Source organism: Corvus moneduloides, chromosome 6, assembly GCF_009650955.1.
Source record: "Corvus moneduloides isolate bCorMon1 chromosome 6, bCorMon1.pri, whole genome shotgun sequence".
NCBI lineage: Eukaryota > Metazoa > Chordata > Aves > Passeriformes > Corvidae > Corvus > Corvus moneduloides.
In genome coordinates this window covers 27,606,033-27,630,979 of record NC_045481.1, presented here as the reverse complement: position 1 = coordinate 27,630,979, position 24,947 = coordinate 27,606,033, and the positions used below count along the sequence as shown (strand labels likewise).

Genomic DNA, 24,947 nt, shown 5'->3' with positions numbered 1-24,947 from the left:
TATTAGCCACAAAATATGCTGTGACTTGACAAGTTGCGGAACCAACAAAAAAACCCCACAGGCCTGGTAAACATCTATCTTCAAAAATATTCTCAACACATTCCTGTATCACTCTTCACCATTGTATAGGCTAAGACCTAAAATCCAAAGGTAATGTCCTCCCCCCTTCTATCCTGGGCTTCCAAAGTTATAAAATAACCAAACCAAAACACCCTCGTGCACAGGCACTGTGCAGCAAGTCTGCTATCTCAGTCCCATGACATATGCAGACCTACGTGAATCAACACATACATAATCAGGGTCAGAACTGCCACCATACCTCCACAGACACGCAACTGCAATGGTATGGCCATGGACAACGAACAGCAACCACAGACAAAAAGCAGCAGAGTTGGCTAGAGTGCATCAGAGAGTCTAGAGGCCATGTGAGTTCAGAGAAGCACTTTATCAGTCAGATACAACTTTCCAAGTCCCTGAACTGCTCTTCATGTTAGGGTACAGCTGTACCTCGTTTTAAAGTAACAAGCCCATACCTAAAACTACTATTTCAAGATGGTTTTGTTTGGTAATGAATAGCATTAAACGACATATTTATAAACATAATGCTACATCACTAAGACACTAGAGAAAACAGGAGAAACAGTCAATTGCTCTCTGCTAAAAACACCCATCCATGTCCACCACAGATTTTAAATCCAGCCATTCCACAAGGTTTAAAATGGGAAGACTGGCAATAAGTGAAGGAAACAGTGAAACCTCTTCATTTGTTTCCCTTTTTTTAAAATTCTTTCTTAATTATAGTTGTAACCAAAATAGTGCAAATTACATGCTTATTATAGAGCCAAGAAGTTGCTAAAGAATTGCCCAGGCTCAGGTATACTTCTTGGTTCTGAAATCTGAAAGTAAATGCCTTCCAAATATCGGCTGCTGTTGCAGTGCAATTTGATGGAATGCTACCTCAAGACCATAAGCATTCACTCAGTACAAGAAATCACCAAAAAATTCTTTGGAAGCAATAAAGTCGGCTAACATTTTTTTACATTGGTATTATATACATTTCTGTCCTATAAAAAGATAACGGCTCCTATGTGGATACCCCATGTTCCGTGGATTTTGTAATCTGTTCATAAACTTGTAATACTCTATGCATGATTATATTTTTACTTGCAAAAATAATTGGTAAAATTATCCTATTACTAAAAGCAAACATTAGTGGCAGGAAATGCATATTGCAACTCCAACACTTGCTCTCTGTCCTGAGAAGTTATTCAATTTCCGTTCCCGAGACGAAGCTGGTATTTTTTTGTATATTGAAATGACCACGCTGCACACTTATCGATTCCTCACTCTTCTCCGATGTGAAATCTCCAAAGAAGCGAGTCCGAAAGAGAGAACACATTCGACCTCCCCCAAATTGCATGCCGGGCTAAGTTCTTTACTTAAGATTTACCTGAATTCCTTTTCCTCGTCCGGCCCTTGCTCGGGAGGCAGGCACTCCTGCCTACTCCTAACTCCCTCTTTTCCCTCCAAAGCCAGAGCTCGCTGAGCTTCAGGGAGGCGCCAGTCCTCCCTCCCAGGCCCGGAGGCTCTTGCTGTCGGTAACCCGCACGGGGCCGAGGAGCCCCGGAGTCATTGTGCTGCGGGAGCCGAGCACAGCTGTCAAGGCGCAGCGCAGCTCGCCCCGCCGGCGGGGAGGAGGGGAGGAGGGTCACAGCCCCGCGCCGCGGCAGCACCCGCCCGCCCTTCCCCGGCCGCGCTCCGGGCGAGCGGCCTGCGGGGCCGGGGCCGCTCCGGAGCCGGGCGGGCGCCATGCTACAAACCAAAATGGCTGCCCCGGGAGGGAGCCCGGCTCGGGCCTCCGCCGGTACCGCCGCTCCGCCCGCCGGACCTCGCCCAGGTACCATCCCCGGGCCACGGCGACCGGCGCGACCTCGGGGGCCCCGCGGACCCCGCTCGCCCGGACAGCGCTGCCCCCGCACTCCGCGCGCAGCCCGGCCCCCGGAGCCAGCCGGGCCAGTCCCAGATCGCCCTCGCCCCCGGTACCTGGAGCTCGGCCCGCTCCACCTCCCAGTGCGCCCTCTCCATCTCGAAGCGAGCCCACTCGTGCTGGATGTAGTGCAGGATCCCCGGGATGGTGTAGTGCTGGGGCCGGGACAGCTCGGCGGGGCCCGCCGCCTCCTGACCGGCCGGGGCCGCGGGGCCCTGGGGCTGCGGCTGTTGCCCTCCTCCTCCGCCGGCTCCAGTCCCCACGCAGCCCCCACCCGACTGCAGGTTCATGCTCCCACCCGCCTGCGGCGGTGGCTGCTGCGGTCTTGGGGCGGCCGCCATCCCACCGCCTCCTCCGGCTCCAGGGTGCTCGTCCATTGTCTGCGGGGAGCCCTCCTCCTCGTCCCGCGGCGGGGGCCGGGAGCAGGGGCCGGGGAGGGGGCGAGCGGCGCTGGCTGGGGCGGGGAGGAGGGGGCGGGCCGGGCGGGGGGGCTGCGCCGAGCGGGTCCGGGTGTTAGCGCAGCGCGGAGCCGCCGCCAGCCGCCATTACAGCCCCGCGGCCCTCCCACCCGGCCGGGCGGGGAGCGAGCGGCGCCTGCCGGGAAACCGCGGCCTGGCCTCCGCCGCCGCCTGCGGCCCGACGCGCCTGCGCGGGAGGGAGGTGAGCGCCGCGCGCGGGGGGAGCGGGACGGCCCTGGGGCTGGCGGTCGGTTCTCGCGGCGGGGCGGCCTCGCCCCCGCCTGGGCCGGCCCCGGGTCGGTCGGTCGGTGGGTGATGGGGCTGGCGGCCTGGGGCTCGGCCGGGCGGCTCCCGTCTGCTCCGGGTGACAGTCGGAAGTGGCGGCGAGGCTCGGTTCGCCCCGCGCCTCGGGAGTGCCGAACGCCCGGGGAAGAGTCGGCGGGAGTGCGGCCAGGCCGGGGCCTGTGACCTACAGTGGCGCGCAGCGCGCGTCAAACACTGCAGTTTTTGAGACTCTGCGCGGTTCAATGGTGCGCTGAGTTTGCCCTACAAGGAGGTGGTTTAGAACAGATGTATTAAATTTATGGTATGTTTCTGGAAGCTGGCTAATCTCTGGTCATTTTCATGGTATCTCGGTTGTGATGTGTGTAATGTATTCCCCGCTTGATGAGGTTTTGCAAGAAATTACTGGTCGATTTTATCTGGCTCAGTTTTCTCAGTGATAGCAATGCAGCGTTTGATGCTGTAGTTTGAATATGCTGCAATTACCTCGGTTGCAAAATACTGCTTTAAAATGTAATACTTAAAAATTATCGTCACATCCTACTTCAAATGATCTGTAGGTCACCCATTTTAAGTAAGGTAGGTCTTTGGTTTTGCCTCTCTTCAAAGTTTTTGCACGCTGTAAAAATTCACTACATGGATAGTTTCCTAAAAAAGGTCCATTCTTGAAAGACCTAGAATTCTGTTAATTACTGGGAAAAAATACTGTTTGTCTTACTACTGGTGTTTCCTTTCTTTACTAATCTTTCCTTAGGTGTGTTGCTTCAGTTAGTTCATCCAGTCCTTCCTTTCTTCTCCATTAAATCATTTCCTACTAAAATGTCATTGTACATTCTTCCTGATTCCATACCCATTAGGCAATCTAAATCCAACTCCTTTCCACCTCAGCTGATTTGTTTTCATTGTCTACTGACAGTACTTAATCATTATTAAAAACTGAGACTTAGCTCATAACCAGTTTAATCTTTTGTTTAGCTCCAATTGTCCAGGACTTTCCTCATTCCTGAGTATATGGGAGTTATTGCAGTTTAATTCCGTTACTACATTCAGCCAGCATTTTGTCAACAGCAAAGGAAAACTTTTTTATTCTTTCCTTCCTCCCTTGACTTCCCTAGATAATTAAGGCTGCTTTTTAAAAAAATCCCTGTCCTGAAATTGAACACAGTGTTTTATTTTGAAGCCACACAGACATACTTGTTTCATCTTTTTGATGAATTGTTATGGCACCAAATTTAACCAGAATGCAAAAATGACTTTCACTGATAAATTTAAAATTGTATGTGGTTTTATTAAAGCCTTGTTCACAGTCAGAACAAAAGTAGCAAGACGAAGGGTTCTGATTATGTGTGTGGTCTTCATTTGTTACATGGTTTTGGGCAATAAATCTATAGGAAGCTCAATAAACAACAATTTTAAAATACTTGTTCCTGTGCTACACCTGCCTGTGCTTCATGCCTTTATCATTTAGCCATTTAAACATTTTCATTACTGTTTTAATTCCAGTTTAACCCATTTTGTTCTACATTTGGTGAAGGGCCTAGAGGAGAAGCCATATGGGGAGGAGCTGAGGTCACTTGGTCTGTTCAGCCTGGAGGAGACTGAGGGGAGACCTCATCACAGTCAAGTTTCCTCGTGAGGGGAAGAGGAGGGGCAGACACTGATCTCTCCTCTGTGGGGACCAGTGACAGGACCCGAGGGAATGGCCTGAAGCTGTGTCAGGGGAGGCTTAGGTGAGATATCAGGAAAAGGTTCTTCACCCAGAGGGTTGTTGGGCACTGGAACAGCTCCCCAGGGAAGCGGTCACAGCGCTAAGCTGAGTGAGTGACAGAGTTCAAGAAGCGTTTGGACAACACTTTGGGGCATAGGGTGTGACTCTTGGGGTTTTCTGTGCAGGCCAGGAGTTGGACTCAGTGGGTTCCTTCTTTGTGGGTTCCTTCTAACTCAGAATATTCTATGATTCTATATTTCATGCACACATAAAGTGCCATTAGAACTCTGCATCCAGAAAATCAACTTGTTTAGAGTTGGACAGTGTGGTACGTTGTTTACCTATAGTCCTATCTAACATTTATTTTTAATTCTTGGTGAAGCAGTTCTGTAAATATGCAGTCATGCCATTTCTTCTTTGCAAGATTTTATCTCTTATTTACATTCTAGCTGAGAGCCCTAGAATGTTGCAAACCTTTCTTAGAGTGCAATAACTAAAATACTTCTAAATCTGTAGACATTGACTGGAGTGGTTTTAATTTGAGAGACACGTGTCTGAATTACAGCTCTACAGCAAGTACAATTCAAACTTAGGTTGGGTTTCTTTTTTTATAATTTATGTCCCAGCGTATCTATAAATACTAGTGAAATCTGTGACAAACTAAATTCAGTGCTTGTATCTATACCAGAGAAGTAATTAAAATTAGGCGTAAAATATGCTTTATATTACTGCGTGTAGAATCAGCTGGGTTAGCCTCGCTGGAGACTTAAGATCTTTTTATCTCCAGAACAGGTACTGCAGGCTTTGCCTCTCTGTGAGGTCTCAGCTGTTATCTGAAAAGGAGTGTCACTCAAACAGGGACAAGTTACTTTGAGGTGTCTCACGTGGTTATGCAGCCTGCAGAGCTGACATGTCCTGGAAGCAGCTCCTGAACCATCAGCCTGGCAGTGTGAGTCACACAGGCCAATCACGATAGGAGTTTTCTCTCATAGATATTTATCTGTGAGAGGTATTTTAATGAGGGTGAGATCTAATACACTGGAAAAGCTCATATTTAAATCACAGCAGATAAACTGTATGTTATCTGTATGCATGCCAAATTATCCTTACAGAAGAAGTATTTTGTAAGGGAAGTAAAGGAGAGTGCTACTTAGTCACTCCAGAGGGTAATTTCTTTTGAAGGAAAGTTTGCAATTTCCAGACTTTTTGCATCTTCCCCAAGTGATACCTTCTGAGGTTTTTGTCTATAAGGATTCTTCATTCAGTGATAGAGTTTCATAGGTGTTTTGTAGATTGGGTATGCAGGACATGCAGGAAGCATATACCATAGGCTGCTCTGGACAAAATTTCTAATGCATGGTTGACTGGGATGGAGAGAGTAGGACTTGATAGTCCATGAGGATCTCGATAGTCTCTTCCAGAATTCGGTTCCTAAGCATATTTGTGATGCAGATAGTTGTCCAGTGACCTGGAATGAGACAGCCTATTCATTTCTGACAAACAGCCTTCAGATAGTAATGTCTTTTCATTACTAAAATGAGCAAAATAATGGCAGAGATCTGAAAGGCTTGCATCTTGTCACCAATTCCCTTGAACCATTTGATTCTGCATGCATAAAAGCATCATAATCCATGTGTATGTGCATGGATACACGCAGGCATGTGCATGAGAATGCTCAGAAAAGCATGTAAGAGTTGTATCAGAAAAAGTGTAGCTGGCTTTGTAAGTAGAGTACTGATTATTGATCAAAAATGGTAGCTTCTCAAATACAAAGAACTTGAAGGAATGGGGTTTCTTTACCCATCAACATGCAAAGATACGCTTTTTGTTTGTTTATTATACTTCACAGGTTTCTTAACATCCTACATAGGCAAAACTCATTTTAACATGTTTTCTATATCTGAAAGCCAAGATGAAAAGAGAATAAATAAATTTTGTTTGTTAGAAACAAAACTCAGTCATTTCCCTTTTTTGCCTAAATTGTGCAAGCAAATGCTTTTACTACTACAAATGATTTTTTTCAGAATTAGTTCTAAAGGAAATAAAGAAACCCCTTAAGATATTTTTAACACTAGCATTATTCTCAAAGTCAGCTATGCCTGCATGCTTTTTGTAAATTTTTACAAAATTATTATTTGAATTTGTTAATTTATTCCAATTTTTCTGTATAAAACTGTGTGCTTGTGCTGCCATTTATATGAACAAAATTTCTGGTTAAAATTCTGAAAGCTATCTTTGGGGCTGGTGGGAAAATACAGAAATGGCTACAGAAAGAGTGGACTTCTTTCCTACAGACTGATTACCTGTTGATTATGTTTTCCATTCCTATCAATAATAATTGTCTCATAAATTACAGATAACATCTTTGAGTGCTATTGTGGTTCTACCTCTGTTACCACATTTTTTATTTTTTTTTATCTATTCTGGATAAGAGCATTTGTGCAGATTAAAAAGAGAAAACAATCTGGTCTAAATATTTTCATCTGTAAAACAATCCAGGCTATTCATAAGGATAAATGCAGTTAAAATAGTCATAACATCAGAAAGGGATAAAGGGATTAACCGTGTACAAAGATTTGGTTAATAAAAGAATAATTAGGATTAGGGGCCAATCCTGCAATAGGATCATATGTATCAATTTGTTGTATGTTTTGCTGTTATCTATTGCTTAACAGTAACTCAAAGTACAACAGTTCTGTCAGTGCTCCTGGGGTAGTTGTATTGTCCTCCCTGTCCTCCTGTTCTCAAGCCCTTGGTACCATTTGTGACTAAATTATTAAAATACCTTGGATCAAAACAGAGAACCATTAATTGTTGTTTCAGCAGTGCCAAACACAAAGATGAAGTGTAAAACTCAGATGAAAAAAGAAAAGCTCTCTATGCTGCTGTTATCTGTTACGCAATTGGTCTCCTGTGTCTGAGCTTGCTTAAAACAATGGGCACCATTTCTTAGATTGTTTCTCTTTCATGCCACAGCTCCTTCTTAAGTAGATTTAAAGCTTCAGGTTCCTTCTTTTGTGAGGTTAGCCCTTGCTAGGGGTCCTCATTCTGAGCTGGAAGGAGTCGTTCATTCTTGTCCTTCCTGGAAGGTTTGTATCAAAATCTGACTATGTCATCTCACTGTTTCAACTTTATGCTTAAAAATATTAAGACATCTTATTGCAACTCTTACTTCCAGCAGCAATTCAAAGTAGAATGTGGGGGGCAAAAAAGAGTCACATACTAAACACAGCAAAGATCGTATAGATGGTAGTATCCCATTTAGTCATCAATGTCAGCCTACTTGCCATCCAACAGTGAAGATCCCATCATACATTTCTATCTGGGCCCTTTTTAATCTTAATGACCTGGTTCATTCTTTCTCAGAGATGAACTTATGCTGATGCAGAAACTGTGGGTGCAGTTCACAAGCTGCATGCACACCACGGCAGCAGCACTGACCAGATCCACAACTCTTCTGTCAGAGTGACACAACAGAAGTGCGTTCCTGAAGAGGTTTTGTATGCCTGGAGGAGGTGAGAAAGCTCTGAGACTGTCATGATTCCAAACAGATTCTGTTGTCCTGAGGATTGATCCTGAACTAACTGTGTGTCACTTAACTAAGAATGAATTCTCAGTATCAAGTCAAATTAGTAAAACTACATTTGAAATTACATACAGAAGTCTAAACTTCTTTGTAGATGGAGTAAACCACAGTATGCTGAGAAAAAGAGGGTCACTTTCTTGAGGTCCAAGTGGTGGTAAAAGAGGTGACTTCTTTTAGAAAAAAGTGACCACTGTGAATCAGAAGTAAGCAATAATTAGTGTCAGCACAATATATGGGACTTTTTGCATCACTGTCATGAAAGATTTGTATGGTATCACCCATGGATGGTATATAGCCAGCTTATTCAAGTTGCTAATAATATGATGCAGCAGCCATGCAGCTTGCCTTTTTTTTTGTCCCCTTTTGCTTTTCTGCTTTAAGATACACTGTTTTTACACAAAGAGCTACACTGTGTTGTTTTGTGGATTGCTGATACATTTTTTCTATTTAGACTTCCTCACAGAAGCTGTGAGATTTTAGGTGCACCAGGTAAGGACCAACTCTTCAGAACTGGAATAGAAGGAATAACTTTTGCAGTAGTTGCTGTATTTTCAGTGCACAAACCTCAAGACTATTTGGGCCAGTAAGTCTGGGATCCAAATAGGGAGTCAGATGGAAAACATTACAGTGATTGTTCTCAGGCATTAAAGAAAATAATCCAGAACTTCTATTTCAAAAAATTACATTTGCTTCTTACCCTATTTTCATGCTTTTCAAAACATCAGAGATGTCAACTGTTTAGCAAGCAGATTCTGGTATGTGCTGTGCTCTTTTTAATGCCCTCTTTCACTGTATTTTGCATGAGGTATATTTATATTCTACAGGTATGTTTCAGTGGTGTTGGTGGATTGATGCTTATTTAGATTGAGGTAAAGCTCTCTTGAGTAATTAATGTGAACAGATTTCTCTTTACTTGTTGAAGACCCACACTTAGTTTTCATTGAGTGCAGAATTTACCTTTTGCATAAGTGTGGGAAATCAGACAGGAGAAGACGGATTTGAGTAGCTCCTGGTCCAGCTCAAGATGTGTGTTGATGCTGCAAATACCCAAATATTTAGGAATCTCTCATTCTGCATTAAGAAATGATCGTGTTGTGGCCCATGCATTTCCCTTTGTCATCTCTCCATTCAATTTGATATGACAATGGCATGAATGTAATTGTTAAATACAAGTCAGGGGGAAAAAAAGTGCTTATAGGCAAATTTTGCTCTTAGGAGCTGTATTAGTGTGGCTCGGTATCAGGCAAATTTCTGATAATGTTCTCAAACCAGCTAGCATGCAGGAAGAAAATGATGAATAGATTTATGAACAAGTAATTGTTGACTCCTCCAATTTCCCAAATCCTATAAGGAAATTAATTTGATTGAAATGTGAAAATTTCAAATGTGAAAGCTGTTATTACATAGTTTGTGATTAGTTGTGTGGGGGGAAAAAGGGAGTTTTTCCATGGGATGCGTGCAAAAGATTCAAGTTTTTTTTCAATGTTCTATGTTTTGGCAATAAACTTAGTTATAAATATATGCATACCTGGGCTGGCTAGCTTTTAGGAAGTGTTTACTCCTATGCATTACCACTCTTTTTTTTTTCCCCCCCCTCCCAGAAATACTCTTCTTCATTCCTGCACCCAAAATTGAAATCCACCACTGAAATCAACAAAAAAGAAATGATAAAATTTTTTCTTATGGTTAACAAACAAGGTCAAACAAGATTGTCCAGGTATTATGAGCATGTAGAAATTAATAAACGGACAATGCTGGAAGCTGAAGTAATCAAAAACTGTCTCTCCCGTTCAAAGGATGAGGTAAGTTTTGTAGTTTTTGTTTTGTGCATATCTCACACCTTTCCTATTGATAATTCTGAAGTCTATCAGTGTCCATTGCAGGTCATTATTTCGTTTGTACCCATGACAAAAAAGATTGACATTCTAGATTATGGGTTCAGCTGGTTGATCTGTTATTCTGTATTGAATAAATATGTTTTTCTCAGGCTTACAGAGATTTTGGAGTAGTGTGTATCACTGTCATGAAGATTCCTCTAGTTTGTTTGAAGAAGCTCAGAAGTCCAGGAAAAACTAATTTTATCCTTGTATTTCTTGTCTGGTAGAGACGGATGGAGAGATACTACTGTTGTTTTGCCAGAAGGTAGACAGCAGAGTACTGACAGCTCCAAATTTAAACAAAGAACTTAGGATAGAGGATTCCAAATTTTGAAAACATTATCTAAAGCACAGGGGGGGTTGGAAACACAAATTTTTAGGCCTCTGTATTAGAGACCTAAAATTATTTTTTATTCAAAAAAAGTGTTCATGTGTTCCACAAGAAAGTCAGAAAACCCAGAAGTTGGAAAATTTCTTGGATGAAGGTCGAGATTTTCAGGACTCACTTAATTGAACCATTGGTTCTTCAAGAAAAGCACCAAACTTTTGCACATTTACTTGAATTAGAGGAGAAAGATGTGACTTGGACAGTGAACGAAGTGTTTTGGTTTGTATTCTGAAGTCAGCTTCTTTAATTTTCATTAATGATGTGTGTTCTTGCACAGCACTCCTCACATACTTCATTCTAGGAAACCTCAATAAAAATAGCAGTTCTTATAAAGTCCCTTCGTTCGCAGCTTTGACAGTGGCTAGAGAAATGAACCTCTTGGTGCAGCTCTGCGAGGGCATTTCCGAGCACAAGCTCCAGCGCAGGCGCTGCCGCTGCCATTTCGGGCACCGAGCAAAATGACAGAGAGAAAAGGCGGCGGCATCTCCTCTAGCGCCGTGTAACGGCGCCACCTCCTGGCTGCCTCCTGTTGGGAAAGATGTACATTCCCCTCTGGGTCTGGAAGTCTAATATTCTTAATTTTTACATTAAAATAGTCATAATTTTTTAAATAGGGAAATTACCTTTAGGTCTCTTTTTGAAAGGGCTTGCAAGTGAAAATTATGGGGAAGTATTGGGTGCCTTTATAACACCAAACAAGTCACTTCAGTTCTGCATGTTTCAGTTTTTCCATTTAAAAAGTGGTGGCATATTTTCTGCCAGCAGATGAAAAGCGTGGTGTAACAGTTACCGTACTAAATTTCTTTCAAGTCAAAATTTATGAATCGGGAAATCCATTGTTCTCTGTGCGTCTTACAAACCTGAAAGCTCAGGCTCTTTGAGCAATGTGCTTTATACTGTTGTATGCTTAAATGGCAGCTGCTATATTTGGCTCATTTTTCTTCTGCCTAGTGCTCTTTCATTGAGTATAAGGATTTCAAGCTGGTGTACCGACAGTATGCAGCCCTTTTCATCGTTGTTGGCATCGACCAGACAGAGGTGAGAAATTATATACCCTCTTGCAATGAACGTTTATAGTGATTATCAAAGGCTAGAGCTCAAGTTTTCATCCAGTATGGAATTTTTCAATAGCAATTAGAGAATTTCAAGGAGTCATTGTAAAAAAATTTTAAAAACCCCCAAGCCAAACAAACATACCCCACACCTCCCCCAATTTTTATTTCTGTGAAGTAAGAGAGGTATAAAAACAAGTGTGCTATGTTTGACTTCGGTCTTTAGCGGCAGAATGAACTGTTACCATGAGGTAGTCTTCCTGAGCCTTGTACCGATTCTGCACTAATTTATGTGGGGTGGGGTTTCTCAACAAATGTTAGCATTACAGCCAGATCAGCTGTCTCATCTGTGGTGACTTCTCGCTGTTTTTAATGTCCTTGGCCAAAGAAAAAATTCCTATACTGTCAGCTACAAAGATGCCATTTTATTTTGCTTTTCAAAAAGGGGAAAAAGAAAAAGGTATCTGAAAGGTGACAAGTACTGTTATTTCATTTGTTCAGGTTGCACCTGGGAGGCCTTAGTGTTTGCATTGGTTCCTGGTTCTCAGAAATTAATTCAGCACTTACTACTGGAGACCTTAACAGGGTGGTGTGGAAGGTAGTTGCTGCCTACCACGGTGTCTTCAAGTCAGGGTTATCGTGGCAGGCAATTTGGGACAAATTATTTTAGCTTTGCTACAGAAATCGCCCAGCAGAGGCTGGCTCTGTGCTACAGCTGGCTGGTGTGACTGCAGCATGGGGAAGCTTAACCTAGTTAGCTGTGTCTGTCCACAGAGCTGAGCTGGGGGGCTGGAACAAAGGATGCAGTGGGATGGCAGCAGCCCGGGTGAGAGAAATCCATTGGCTGTTGCAGAGCTGCTCTGTGTGGCCAGCCTGGAGCTGCTGCCCTGAGCACTGCCCAGCTCTCAGCACCTCTGCTGGGTAACCACACACCTGAGCAGAGTGCTTACTCCATTATCTAGTGGCTTTCCACTCACCACAAACTGAATTAACACAAAGAATACGATTACATTTTTTAGCTATTGATTTAATATTCACTTGGTTTTAATTTCAGAATGAGATGGCAGTGTATGAATTAATTCATAATTTTGTGGAAGTTTTGGACAAATACTTCAGCAGAGTGGTGAGTGAGACATTGAATCTATTATGAAACATTTTTTCTTTCAAAATTTTGATGAAAGTGTCATTTCAGAGAATAAGTCAAAAAAGAAAAATATTTAATATTTTAGAATTTTGATAAATATTATCACTGTGGGGAAAAGCAGTATGAGTTGATTTTTCAGAGAAGTAAAAGTATACATGGGTTGTAAATCATCAGACAAGGAATACCAGAAATATTTCTGTTAGAAAAGCATGGTTTTATATGCTATAGGATTTCTTTGGGTCATGTACTCTTAAATTAATCATGGGAATTTTATATGTTTTAAAGAAATAAAGAGGTTTTACTTTGCAGTTCTTATGAAGTTTTTAGCATTACATTCCCCAAATGAACTTCATTCATTATTAAGATGGTGTAAGCATGAAGCAGGGAACTGACATCACTCTCACTGAACAAGATCAGAGGGATGGTGCAAAAGAAACCTCAAAAACCAGTCTGTACTTGTACTCCCCATATTGTTGTCAGGCAACAGTGGATATCTGATAAAATAGCTATTATAGAGATAGTAATTTTGTTAAGGATTCAACATCAGACATGGCTCCACTTAAAATGACACCGTTCCTTTTGGTGGGCCATTTTTTTGCTTGCTTGTCTTTACAAAGTTTGAAAATGCAGCATTGTAATTCTGGTTAGAACATTTGCCATTTAATATAGGGTTTGTAATAATCTTTTTACAAAAAAGAATTGACTGAAATCATACTTTGATGTGTTCAGTTTTAGTTAACCTTTGCTGAAACGTGTTGGATCCCTCTCAGAAAAGAGGACTGGATAGTTTCCTCTGTAGTCCATGTACCTGAGGGTATTACATTGGTAACTGTACATACAAGGTATCAGTATGCAGGGTCTGTAACTGCTTTCCCAGTTCTAGTACCATAGCAGGTGTGGCAGAGAATTCATGCTTGAAAAAGTCATCTGCACCCTTCACTGTTTAGATGCCTGGCAAATCTTTTAGGCTGTTATCTCAAGTGACATTGCCCCAGCCCATTGAAACTGCTGGTACTAAGTATATCACTTTCTGACTGTACTGAGTTCAGAATTTGTCTCTTAAAATTGCTGATTGTAGTCCCAACCTAAGCAGTGATAACTAGGAACGGAATTAGATCTCGGCAGCACAGGAATGCACAATAAAATTTAGTCACATCTTATTTGTCTGATTGAGCTAATAGTTGCCAACCATGTCTCAAGTTTTATTCAATTAAAGCAGACAAAAATAGATGTAGTTCTTATAAATGTAGTGTATATATTATTTTTTGACCACACATATAAACCAACCACTGATAGCTGTTAGAAATTTGCTGAGTTCATCATACCAGAGGGTTTTTTTTTATTTTCCATAGCATTTAAGGTTTGAGACTAGAGGAACCTAAAAGGGGGGTGGGTGGTAAAGGAAATCTCATGCTATTCAGTGGTTCTGGTTTTAATATCATATAACACGATAAATGGCAGAGCACTAAGACAAGGGCTGTAATTCTAGCTGAGGTTTCTGACAGTAACCACAGAGCAAGAAAGTATAAATCTCTACTTTTACAGATTAGTGTTTAGGATTTGTAGAATTTTAGAAGAATCCCAAATTATGATGATGGCAATGGAGACAGAACACTGGGAAAGGAGAGAACATTCGCCCCACTCCAGAAGGACTTTTTGTCATCTATTATTTTTAGACTTGAGAGCTTTAAACATTCTCATGTACTCTATTTTTATCTAATGGAGTTTACAGAGCTTGAATTCAGATATGAGAACAAACATTAATGGAATTAGGGGGAAAGCTTTCAAAGTTGCTTGTGAGATGTAATCCTGAGTCCCCTTCACTTTTATACAGCTACCCGGAGAAAATTCTGCATACTGTTCAGAATTCCAATTCAGAACTCCACCTACTTTTTAATGCTGAGAAAACTTAAACTGATCAGGCCCTTAAAATGCAATTTTTGTGATGCATTAAAAACTTCTAATTGAAGCATGGCAGAGTCACTCAGCAGAGGCCTGTAGACTAAAACTAGTCCAGTTTAGATCATCTTTAGACCACAGAAGTAGTAGCAATTTTACCAGTAAAACCTTACCAGCTTTACTCTGTCTTAAAACCAGGTTTAGATCATGAATGAACACCACATTATCAAGCTACATTCTCAGGTAGCAGATAAAGATTCCCTCTTTTAGTAGAGACTGGGGAATCTCTACCCAACTGTGCAAGATCTTAAGTGCTAAGGCTGTTATTAATTGTTTCTAAGTTTAGATATTTAACTGAGGCACCTAAGTTAGAAATTTGGTCATCCTAAGCTCCCATTACTGGCAGTGGAGACCAATGAGTATCTCGAGAAAGTGAGTCATGCCTCAGGTGTGCCGAGTCATCTGGTGAAGATTCCCATCTCTTCTGCTGACTGCAGAGACCACAAGGGCTTCTAACTCAGACATTTTGGTTAAATGAGTAATATACTGCTTGGGGTAAATACAAAAATAGAAGTGAAATGATGACTATATGAAGAATTGTGTTGCTGGGGCTGGAGAATACTTAGAAATGCTAAGGGTCCAAGGCTTGGAATTGCCTTGTCTTTCCTAATATATGCAGCCACTACCACAGCCATGGGTATATACAGTGTCTAGATTTTGCTGTTGAATGATATGCAGCAACAACTTTAACTGTGTAAACTTGGCATTAAGATCCTGGTTTTGCAGAAGGAGGAAGAGAGAATATAGGGCTGGAACTGCTGTGATTAGAGTTGCTGGTTTTCCACCCACTCACTCAGATGGCACTGCCCTATATTCAGATTGTTACTTGTGGGTGACTTCACTGGTTTTTTCTAAGTAAAGCAATAGCTTTGATTACGGAGACAGGTAACACACGTAAAGCAAAGCAGTGTTGCAGAAAAGAGCATGTAATTGTCCAGTCCAGAACAGAAATCTGAATCACTCTAAAATTTTCTCTTGTTATTTTGAAGACTTTCTTTATCGTTTGAAGGAATGTGTAATGTTTAATGATAATGAGATGAGATCATCTGAGATAAGAGATCAAACTGTAACTAATGGCTGCCTATCTCTTTTCCTTGCAGAGTGAATTAGATGTATCCTTTTCAGTATCAGAAATCCATTTGTTATCACTTTTTGGTGTATGTTCCAGTTCATACTGTCTTCATAGCACTGACTGTCAGTCAAGTCAATGCAGAGGTTCACCAGTTTTGCACTTGGAGTAAGTAGCACCCTTTTGGCACCTTTCTGAAAGCATAGCTGATGTTCACATGGGTCACCTATTTAAATCCCCCATCATTAAGATAAGCCTGGTTCCATTTGAAGTAAGATACAGAGAACTTGCTTTGAGAGAACTAAGTACATGAAAAGTTAAATTCATGGGGGAACTTTCAGGCTTAACTAATTACTACTTTAAGTTTCGCTTTGAGTTTACAATGAAATAGATATTGAAATTACTGTAATAACAACTGAATGTTACAGCTGTGTCTTGAGCCAAATAGCAGCACTATTTTTAAGATTATTTGCAGTTTGATCTTCTTTCGTGAAAGCAAGAAGTGAGTTTTACTTTCTGTATCCTTGGAAAGAGGGAAAAACCTGAGAGGAGAATATTTAGGAAACCAGGTGTTAACTTTTTTTCCCATTCCTCCCCTTACACTGCTGTATTTTCATGTGTATGTTTTGCAGGATATTAATTAATATATGATTTAAAACTTCACCCAAATACAAATACTAAAATACAGTCCTGAACAATTACGCACGAATAGCAAATAAATAAAACACAATACTGGAAAAATTAAACCAGGAGAATGTAGCACAGTCTTCCTTCTCAGTTCTCCCAATTCCACTGCATGTTCACTCTACTCCAGCAATTCTTATGCTTATATTTGTTGTTGGTTAAATGCAGATCTGCTGGTACAAAGACTTTCAGTTATACACCTGAAATACAGTTACCATCTTGCAATTAAGTCCTGTCAAGTAATTTATTTACTTTAAGAATTACCACTTATGAAGAACATAGGAAAAGTCTGTAATTTTTCTTGTTCTTACCTCTTTACTGAAAAAGGAAAAAACAAATCAACAGGAAAGAATTAATTTCACTTTTGAAAATATTTTACAACTTGCTACATGCTGATATTCTGTCTTATTTGCTGACTACACACACACACACACACACAGAGTCTGTGTTTTCTTCCTGAAATTTAGAAAATGCTGTGGTGTTAGTAAAACACTTTTAAATTCACTGATACTATGAAAGAGCAATAATGACATTCCAGTGTGCAGGGACTCTTAAGGTGTGTGAGCGATTATAGTAATACTTTTTTTGTATTCAGTTAGTTCTAATCCTTAACTGTGTGTTCATGTATATGAGCTTTGCTGAATTAGAGACTAACCTGACCTATTCAGTAATTACACATGAAAAGTATCGCCTGTGTTTCCAATAGTGTACTTTGAGCATGCAGTTGCCTGATTATCTGAGTCATTTGGTACACTGATGATTCTAAATTCTGCTGCCTCTGCTCAGCAATTTCCTACCAAGAGCTCTACACCTTGAGCTACTTCCAATAGCCCATTTAATAGCTGAGAAAGGCTGCTGCATATCATAGAATGGTTTGGTTCAGGAACAATTTTACAATAAAACATTTTACTTCTATATATGTACAAAATAATTCTCCCATTTAGGAAGAAGACCTTAATTCTTAAGTTTGAAAGACTACTTAAAATAGTCAAAATGAAGTGAGATACCCTCCCTATTAAATGTAAAGCAGAGGTGTAACTATGAGGATGTGGGTTGTTCAGGACTGTATTTATTTTTGACAACAGCTTGAATAGCTGACCCAGAAGAACAATCTGGACAAGTGCCTTAGCTATTATTGCAGGGCAAGAAATAAACCATCAATCTGCCTTTCATAATGTGTAAGAAAATATCATCCCCTGACATTAAACCACTGCCTTTGCCAAAGGGTCTCATGCTAACTCTTGTGCTCAGTACAGTTAGCTTGGATGCAAAGTATCTGCTGGAGAAGGTATTGTCTGAGGGTCTGCAACAGTGAACACCAAGTAGTATTTACACAATCTTTGTTTACAGAGTATCTTGCAGGAGACTCTCATAATTTCCTGACTCTCTGTTATTATTTTTGTGTACAAATCCATAGGAAGTTTATTTTAAATGTGATAGTGACTATTCTATATAGCCAGTAGTGTTTACTAACATGAAAAAAATAGCAGGAAATTACATGAAATCAAAACTGATTTAAAATAGACCATAATTACTAAGGCTATTCAGCTATGCACAGTGCAAATCCAGTTAAATCCAAAGGCTGAGACCATCACACAGTGGGGATGTCCCTGGAGCCCACACCAAGCCTGCAGCACATGCACTGGGGTTCTTGCAGCTCCCAAACATAGTGCATTACCCCAGTATTCCTGGCAATGCTGCTCCAGCTGAGACAGAACTCCAGCTCTCACTTAGCTCCACACCCAAATCCATCCAGGGCATCCACACTGTAGCTCATGTCATGGTCTGTCTGGAGTCAGATGTCGAGAAGGGTGCCTTGGGCACAAGGCAGGGACTGTGTCCAATCTGAATCCTTCCCAGGAGGATTTATACATCGTGTTGGTGTGTGACATAGGCATGTATGACACTAAACAATGCATGAACAATTGCACAGTTTTCTCATGTATACTGCAAAAATGAACATGGATTAGCTATTGGCTAAGTACTTGAGAATAGCCAGCTTTTTATAGAAGCTTTCATGTGTGAATTGTGAACCACTTAGCCATGATATGATGTCCACTTTCATTTTGAAAGTCGGTTACACACTTAAGAATACCTATGCTGGAATGACATAACATTCCTAAAGTTGTTTGGATTGTTTTTAAAATATCAGTAAGCAGTGTTGTTGGGCCAGCTGAACGAACAAGGACTGAAATTGTCCCTCGGGGTGTTGTGCCCTAATGTGTTCATAACACTGAATAAGCCTCACTTTGCCTATAAAATAAGTGGGCAGGGTTTTCTGTAGAACTAAAACTCCAGCTTGGGTGGTGTAGGAACTACTTTCTTGCTATGATGAGGACAAAAGAGACTATGAAAACACAAGTGTTAGGACAGCAGGTTTATAGGGAACAAAATGCTGGTGAGTGTGACAGTTTCTAAAATTACTAAAGGTAACTTTTCTATTGCTTGAACTGGTGAAGCAAAGCTTACTTGAAGATACATTATTAACTTCCAGAAGAAACAGATACTTATGCTCCCCTTGTGGGAAGGGAGGGGGTGACAGAGTGCTCTAGGACTAAGCATCTGAAGAATGTTGTCTTGATCCAAAAAAGCCACTACATTCCATTGCAACTAGCTGCTGCTGCTCCTCCTAGGATAGATAAGAAGCTTTGATACAGGGAATACTTCATGCGAATCAACTGTATTCTTCAGTCCCCAGTGGGATAACACTGAGAATACAGTGCATTTAGGGAGTGAGAAAATTGAATGATGAATTTAGTCTGAGAATCCGTAAGGATACACTTCAGTTTGCACTGTAACACAAGTGGAAGAAATGGAAACTTAAAAGGACTAGCTTAAAAGTAGCTTAGTTGTTCTAGAGTTTCACAGAACCTGAAGGCACCTTTGTCTCCTATTTAATGTCAGCATAGTCATTTGAGGAAGAAAGGGTCAGAAAGCATTTCATGGGTTTCAGTGCCTTAAACGTGCCTGCCATTAGATAGGCTAGAAGTTATGGAAAGTGAATGTTATCAAAGATGAGGCAGAATGTGTGAGTCTAGACTACATAAAGAAGCAACTCCAACTCAGCTCTAGTTGAAGATGAATGTACAGGATAGAAATTAAGGGTTTGTAGTGCTGTATATTCAGTAGCAAACCATCTGCCCCCTATGTACCTGCACTGTAATCTACAAAGCCTTTGTTTGTGCTCCTGGGTGTGTTCTGTGATCATAGGGTGCACTTCATCATCTCTTAAGCCTGGATACATCCTTGAATTACTTGCCTGGAAAACCCTGAGATGTCTTAAAATGCCTCCATATGAAGAAGTTATTTATTACATACAAATCCTAACTGTGCCTTTTCCTCTTCTTTTCTTCCCCTCTCCCCTGCTCAACTGTCTATATAATGTTTTGGGAAAGGAGACACAATACTTGTGTCACATTTACCTCCTCTTAGTATGCATGTGGCATAAAAACACTGGAAAAGTAGAAAGTACCATTGATGTCTTTAAGAACAGGAGCTCTTAAAGTTACCAAAAGCCAGCATAACATTTAAAATGCCAATTGTGTAGGTACCATTTACTTCTGCTGCTTGGTATGCAGCTGCTGCAGGATTGCCAGAAATTGGGAAGCCAAAGCCGGGGGGGCTCACCTTTGCCCAGGCTGGCATGCAGAGATTAACACGTCTGCTTCTGCACACTTGTTTAAAAAGTCCTGTTAGCCTCTGCATGGATCTAGTGAAAGTCCCTTGATCTTCTTTGTGGGCAGCCAGGATTCTTACTGGAAGCAAGACCTTAAATGACAGCTCTGGGTGGAGCACATGGCAGTGCAAACACCAAATACAGCTTTTTCCTGTTGCCAGCTGCTCAAACTGGTTTGCTTTGCTGCTTTCAGTTGGGTGTGGATCTATGACTTCAGGGCTTTAAACCCTGAAATTTGGGGTTACTTGCCAAACAAGTAGTAACAGGTGGGGAGGATGAGCCTTGCTAAGGATCAAATACATACCCTTCCCTGGGCAGGGCATTCAGACATAATAGCTGAGCTGTGTTGGCAGGATGCGATAGAGCATAGGTGAAACTTATAGGAAGGGGAAAAGAGCCAGGGTTGCTCCCTGTACAACCCAATTGTTTGCCAAGAACAGTGTGGTGAAGGGAGGTACGATGGTAGGTTGAGGGTAGAGATTAAAGAATGCTTTGGGACCTTCCAAAATCAAGTTGATAGATCTTTCCAGAATGGTATTAGTATCCCCACTCAAACTGCAGATGAAATTACTGTTTCTGGAATGATGACTGTGAGATTACCACATTAGAGATGGACAGAAATCATACCACTTCTCTGCAATGGAGTAGGCCTGTTTGGAAATAACCTGGAATGGCCTGCAGGGGAATTTACATCTCATTGAACCACACTGGGTCTGAGTGGAACAGCTCCAAGATTCTTACTGGTGTGGGTGCAGTTTTCCCTTGACATGGTATTGGCTCTTCTGGAAATACATCAGGGGAAAAACAGTACTAGATGTGATTTAAATGTCTTCTTAAACAGGATGACGCAGAAAAATAAGATGGGAGTGTCAGGTTGCTGCATCATCACTGATCCTAGCTGAGTAAGTTGTCTGAGTTTTAGATTCTAGGAACTGTTAAAGGAAGAGGAAGGTCTGGACTCTGCCATGGGAACTGGAGCAGTGTGAATCAGTGGTAGAATGTAAAAACTAAAAGCCAGGTAGGGGCTGGCTTTCCCACTTGTTGAAACCTGAATGGAATGTTATCTAATTTCCTTAGTAGATCCTGTAGCCCAGTGCAGAGCAGTGCCAGAGATGAACTAAGCAGCAAAACCGCTGTCTTTCTAAAAATTCTCACATTACTGGAATAAAGAAATCCTAACTTCTCAGATTAAAATATTTCTGTAAAGGCTGCTTTACTCAGTAAGTTTATCATAGCAAGAAATTTGTCTTCAATCTTTCAACTGCCAAGCCAAGTAAAGCTACCGCCTTTGTCTCTGGCACCACAGAAATGGTGACTTTGCAGTTTTAAGGACAGCACTGCTCTTCAGTATTAAAAGGCATGAGTCTGATTTTTAGAAACAATGCAGGCCTATGCTCAGATCCAGGAAGAAGTCCAGTATTTGAAATATAATTTAGAATTAAATTAGGTGGTTAAGTTTAGGTCACCAAATTAGAAGCCATCTGATGAACCATGGGCATCCCCAAGACCCTGTTGACAGCTATAGTTTCTCACCTAGCAGTAACATGTAGAAAAGTTATCTGGGTACCTGAATTGTGCTACTACACATCCCTAGACATGCTGTGCTCTTGGTAAAGCAGAACACTTCTGCTGGAGCAGTGATACAATTGCTTCCCGTTCTGCACAAATACACAGTAGCACTGAGTTCAGCCCAGAGCATTCAGAGCAAGGAGGAACAAATATACACAGATACGTGGCTCCTGAGCTGTTGTCATTTGCAGTTCAGTACTCACACTGCTCCTGCTCTTTGGCAGAGCAGTACAGCTGACTGCCTAAGTCAGATTCACTGGCACTCAGGAGTCAGAGCAGTCTTCTTCAATGCCTGAGTCATGTGCAAAAAATAAGACTGAATTATCACACTGAGCAGAGGAAAATGTTCAAAAACCTGATTCTTGTGACTCCACTGATTAGCAGGGAAGTCCACTAACATAAATACAAGGACTAGAGCAAAACCAGGCTGTCTTCCTGAGTTCAATCCATAGTGTCAATAAATAGCATAATGGGCAGAGAAGGCACTCAAGAGACTCATATCAAACTGGGGGAAATGTATTGAGAGATGTATTTAGAAGTTACTGTACAAAGTCTTGCTAGCTCCACTGTAGTAGTCCTCAAAACATGGGCAAGATTTAGAAGGTACAAAATGCAGGCAATGCAGATCTGTTGTGCTCAGTATAGAACATGTAAAGAGCAGCAACAGGTGGAGAGTAGGGCAGATAAAGGGTTATTCATGCTCTGTATATGTACGTCAGTGAGGCATAACAGATGCGTCCAGCAGGCTGCTTTGCTGTGCCCATTTCCATTTCAGGTTCTGGTGATAAATGGCAACATCCGACTCTTTTCACAGCACAACCCTTGGCAGTTGTTCAGTGGACGCACTGGACACTCATGTCTGCATGTATGCACTTGTGTAATGAATGCCAGCCACATCATACCCCAGTAAGGCCTGTCATCGGGTTTTTTTGAGACAGATGCTGTTAGATAACGTTAAAGAAAGATCAGTTATGGACAAATTTTGTATATCACAACTACGAATTTGTATTGCTCCAGATTATCTTCCTACGGGTGAATATTAGAGATTATAAATACATTTTAGAAAGTATTTAAAATATGACCATTTATTTACTTCTGCTCCTTTGTGAGATTTACTGCTAGATCAATGACTCAACTTTATGTATCAGCACACTCCTCTTAAGCTATTTCCAAGCAGATCAAATACAGTTAAGCTATTTCCAAGCAAATTTCAAGCAAGGAAATTTTGAGAATCTAGTGTTTAAGAACTTGGTAATTACTTTTCTTGGAAGAATGCAGAATTTTTATATCTTCACATTCAAGGTTGTTAGCCCTTGATAACATTTTATATACAAACAATACATACGGTACTCATGCAGAGTAGAATTAACCACCTACCTCTAGTTTACCTGGCTTTTGCCACTGTGTCCTACTACTATATTCTAGGACAGGATACTGTTGGGGCTTCAACATCTCTACTTTTGACCACTCTGTGATCAGAAAAAAAGTGTCAGTCAAACCACTTCCCTAGCTTTATTAAAATAATGGCAAATAAACTAGAATAAATTAAGAAATACCTATTTCTGTAATTTTTTATTAAAGACTTAGGTGCCCAAGATTTTTTCTGAATTATCCTCACATTGTTCAAAATACACTTAACTTGAAACGTTTCTAGATCATGTTCAATTTGGACAGAGTACACATCATTTTGGATGAAATGGTGCTAAATGGTTGCATTGTGGAAACGAACCGGAACAGAATTCTTGCCCCTCTGTTTGTGCTGGACAAAATGGCAGAAGGCTAGGAAGATGGAAGAGTGACTAAGGCATTTTACAAAAGATGGCAAAAGCATCAAGAATGTGCCCATAGCACTTTTCTGATGTTGCAAGACTGACTCACGCAACATTCAAATTAGTTAGAAAATATTTTTCATTTCTCTTATACTCTGTGTACCCAATGGGAAAGATACATGTGGATGCATTCAGATGCAGCTTTACTGACCCAGCAGAAATCTTCCTAGAATGGCCAATAATTTTAAAACATTTCGAGGATGAAGAAATGGAAACTTACCATGACTGACTAGATATCACTTTGAATTATGTCGTATCATGCCAGACCTAGAAGACAAAAACCATGGAAATATAAATTCAAGCTGAGTTTCAGTCCTTCCCTTAAGCACCAACTTGATTTATTTTCATACAAATTTACTGTTAATAATAGTTCTGTGGTTTTTATGGCCACTTTTAAACTATATTCATCCTTCATCAAAAAGCTGTTTTCCCTCCCTTTGCCATGCAAGTCATGGACACAAAAAGAAAAGTACGTATGTATTAAGTATTTCTGCATATTTTTCAAGTTGTAACTGGAATTATTTAGCTCTTAAATATTATAATATTAATAAAAGATAATTAAAATCAGAAGTTTAATACTCTTTTGTCATGTTGGCTTCATGAATTACACAAAACCTTTTCCATTTTGGCACACCAGTGATCTTGCATGTGCTATCCATGCACCAAGATTAAAACTGTTGCAGAAGATGAGGAATAAAAGGTACCCAAGTTCTCAGTACCAGGTAGGTACCAAATGGTCTCCCTTCTTGAGCAGGAAGCCATAGATACCCTACGTTGCATTCCCAGGCATCCAGCATGCTGACTCACACCTGCACACTGCTCTCTAAGCCAGGGGACAGTTAGCAATCTCAGCTTACTTCCAACTTACCTTTCTAGAACTCTTATCTGGCTCCTTCATAACCTCCAGCCCAATCCTAGATATAACCTGGTACTGAACAAGCATATTCTGCATCAAAGCACGTACTGGTCACATAAATACCACCCAGAAAGCAGGGTCTAAGGAGCAAAGAGTGTTGTGTGTGACAATAACCCATGGGGCTTTCACACAGTAACACGTTTATCGAAACAAGATGACGTTGGGTCTGGAGCAGAGTTCCACAAACCTGGACACAGGTGTTTGTCTGAAGCACAACAGGCACAGGACTGGGTGGGATGGTGGATGTTCCCCTCCAATTTTGCACTGGGGGAAATCTAAAAAACAGTGCTGTAAAGTCCTACAAATAATGCCATGAAAAGAAATCTGGCATCAACCTGATCTGTATGTGCAAGGCAGAGTCTTTTGGCAAGCCCCTCTAAGCAGTGGCCTGAGAAAAGGTTGTTAACAAAGAGAATTGGCATGAAGCAAAACTTACTACATAGATTCAACTACAATAGCCTTTTTTTTCTGGTATCAACTACTTAAATATGCTTAAAACCATAGTGTCATCTTGCTTTATCTTACTGTAATCCACTTTTTTCCAATAAATATCACATGTAAAACCAAGATAGCCACTCCATCTCAAGTAAAGCTGAATCAGCTGTAGCATCTGACCCAGATTTTATTCCAGCGTAATGAAGAACTATGGTCTCAGGATACATGGGCTCACTGAAGAGCACCAAAACCTGCCACATGCAGGTTATTACTGCCGGACTTGTTCTTAAGAAGTTGCACTTATTCTGAAAAGACTTGAACACAGAGA

General features: G+C 41.1%; 2 protein-coding genes across 9 annotated transcripts in view; one reads left to right on the top strand and one right to left on the bottom strand.

The window, feature by feature from the left end:
- The window catches only part of STRN3 (striatin 3), a 62,335-nt gene extending 59,789 nt beyond the window's left edge, over positions 1-2,546 (bottom strand). For all 5 annotated transcript variants that reach the window (XM_032111391.1, XM_032111394.1, XM_032111393.1 and 2 more), the window contains exon 1: positions 2,044-2,546. In XM_032111391.1, coding sequence (XP_031967282.1) covers positions 2,044-2,364 — 321 coding nt within the window. In that variant the 5' untranslated portion in view covers positions 2,365-2,546. The remainder of the gene's footprint in view (positions 1-2,043) is intronic.
- Positions 1,799-23,849, top strand: AP4S1 (adaptor related protein complex 4 subunit sigma 1). Of its 4 annotated transcripts, none has more exons than XM_032111399.1 (6): positions 1,799-1,897; positions 9,623-9,823; positions 11,238-11,324; positions 12,393-12,461; positions 15,542-15,553; positions 23,094-23,849. In XM_032111399.1, exons 2-6 carry the CDS (start codon positions 9,686-9,688, stop codon positions 23,220-23,222), a joined length of 435 nt encoding a protein of 144 aa, XP_031967290.1. In that variant the 5' UTR covers positions 1,799-1,897; positions 9,623-9,685; the 3' UTR covers positions 23,223-23,849. The 4 variants fall into 4 exon arrangements, with proteins under 4 accessions (XP_031967290.1, XP_031967287.1, XP_031967288.1 ...); XM_032111396.1 differs by lacking the exon at positions 1,799-1,897 and adding an exon at positions 2,551-2,647; XM_032111397.1 differs by lacking the exon at positions 1,799-1,897 and adding an exon at positions 2,671-3,031.
- Positions 23,850-24,947: the final 1,098 nt, after the last annotated feature.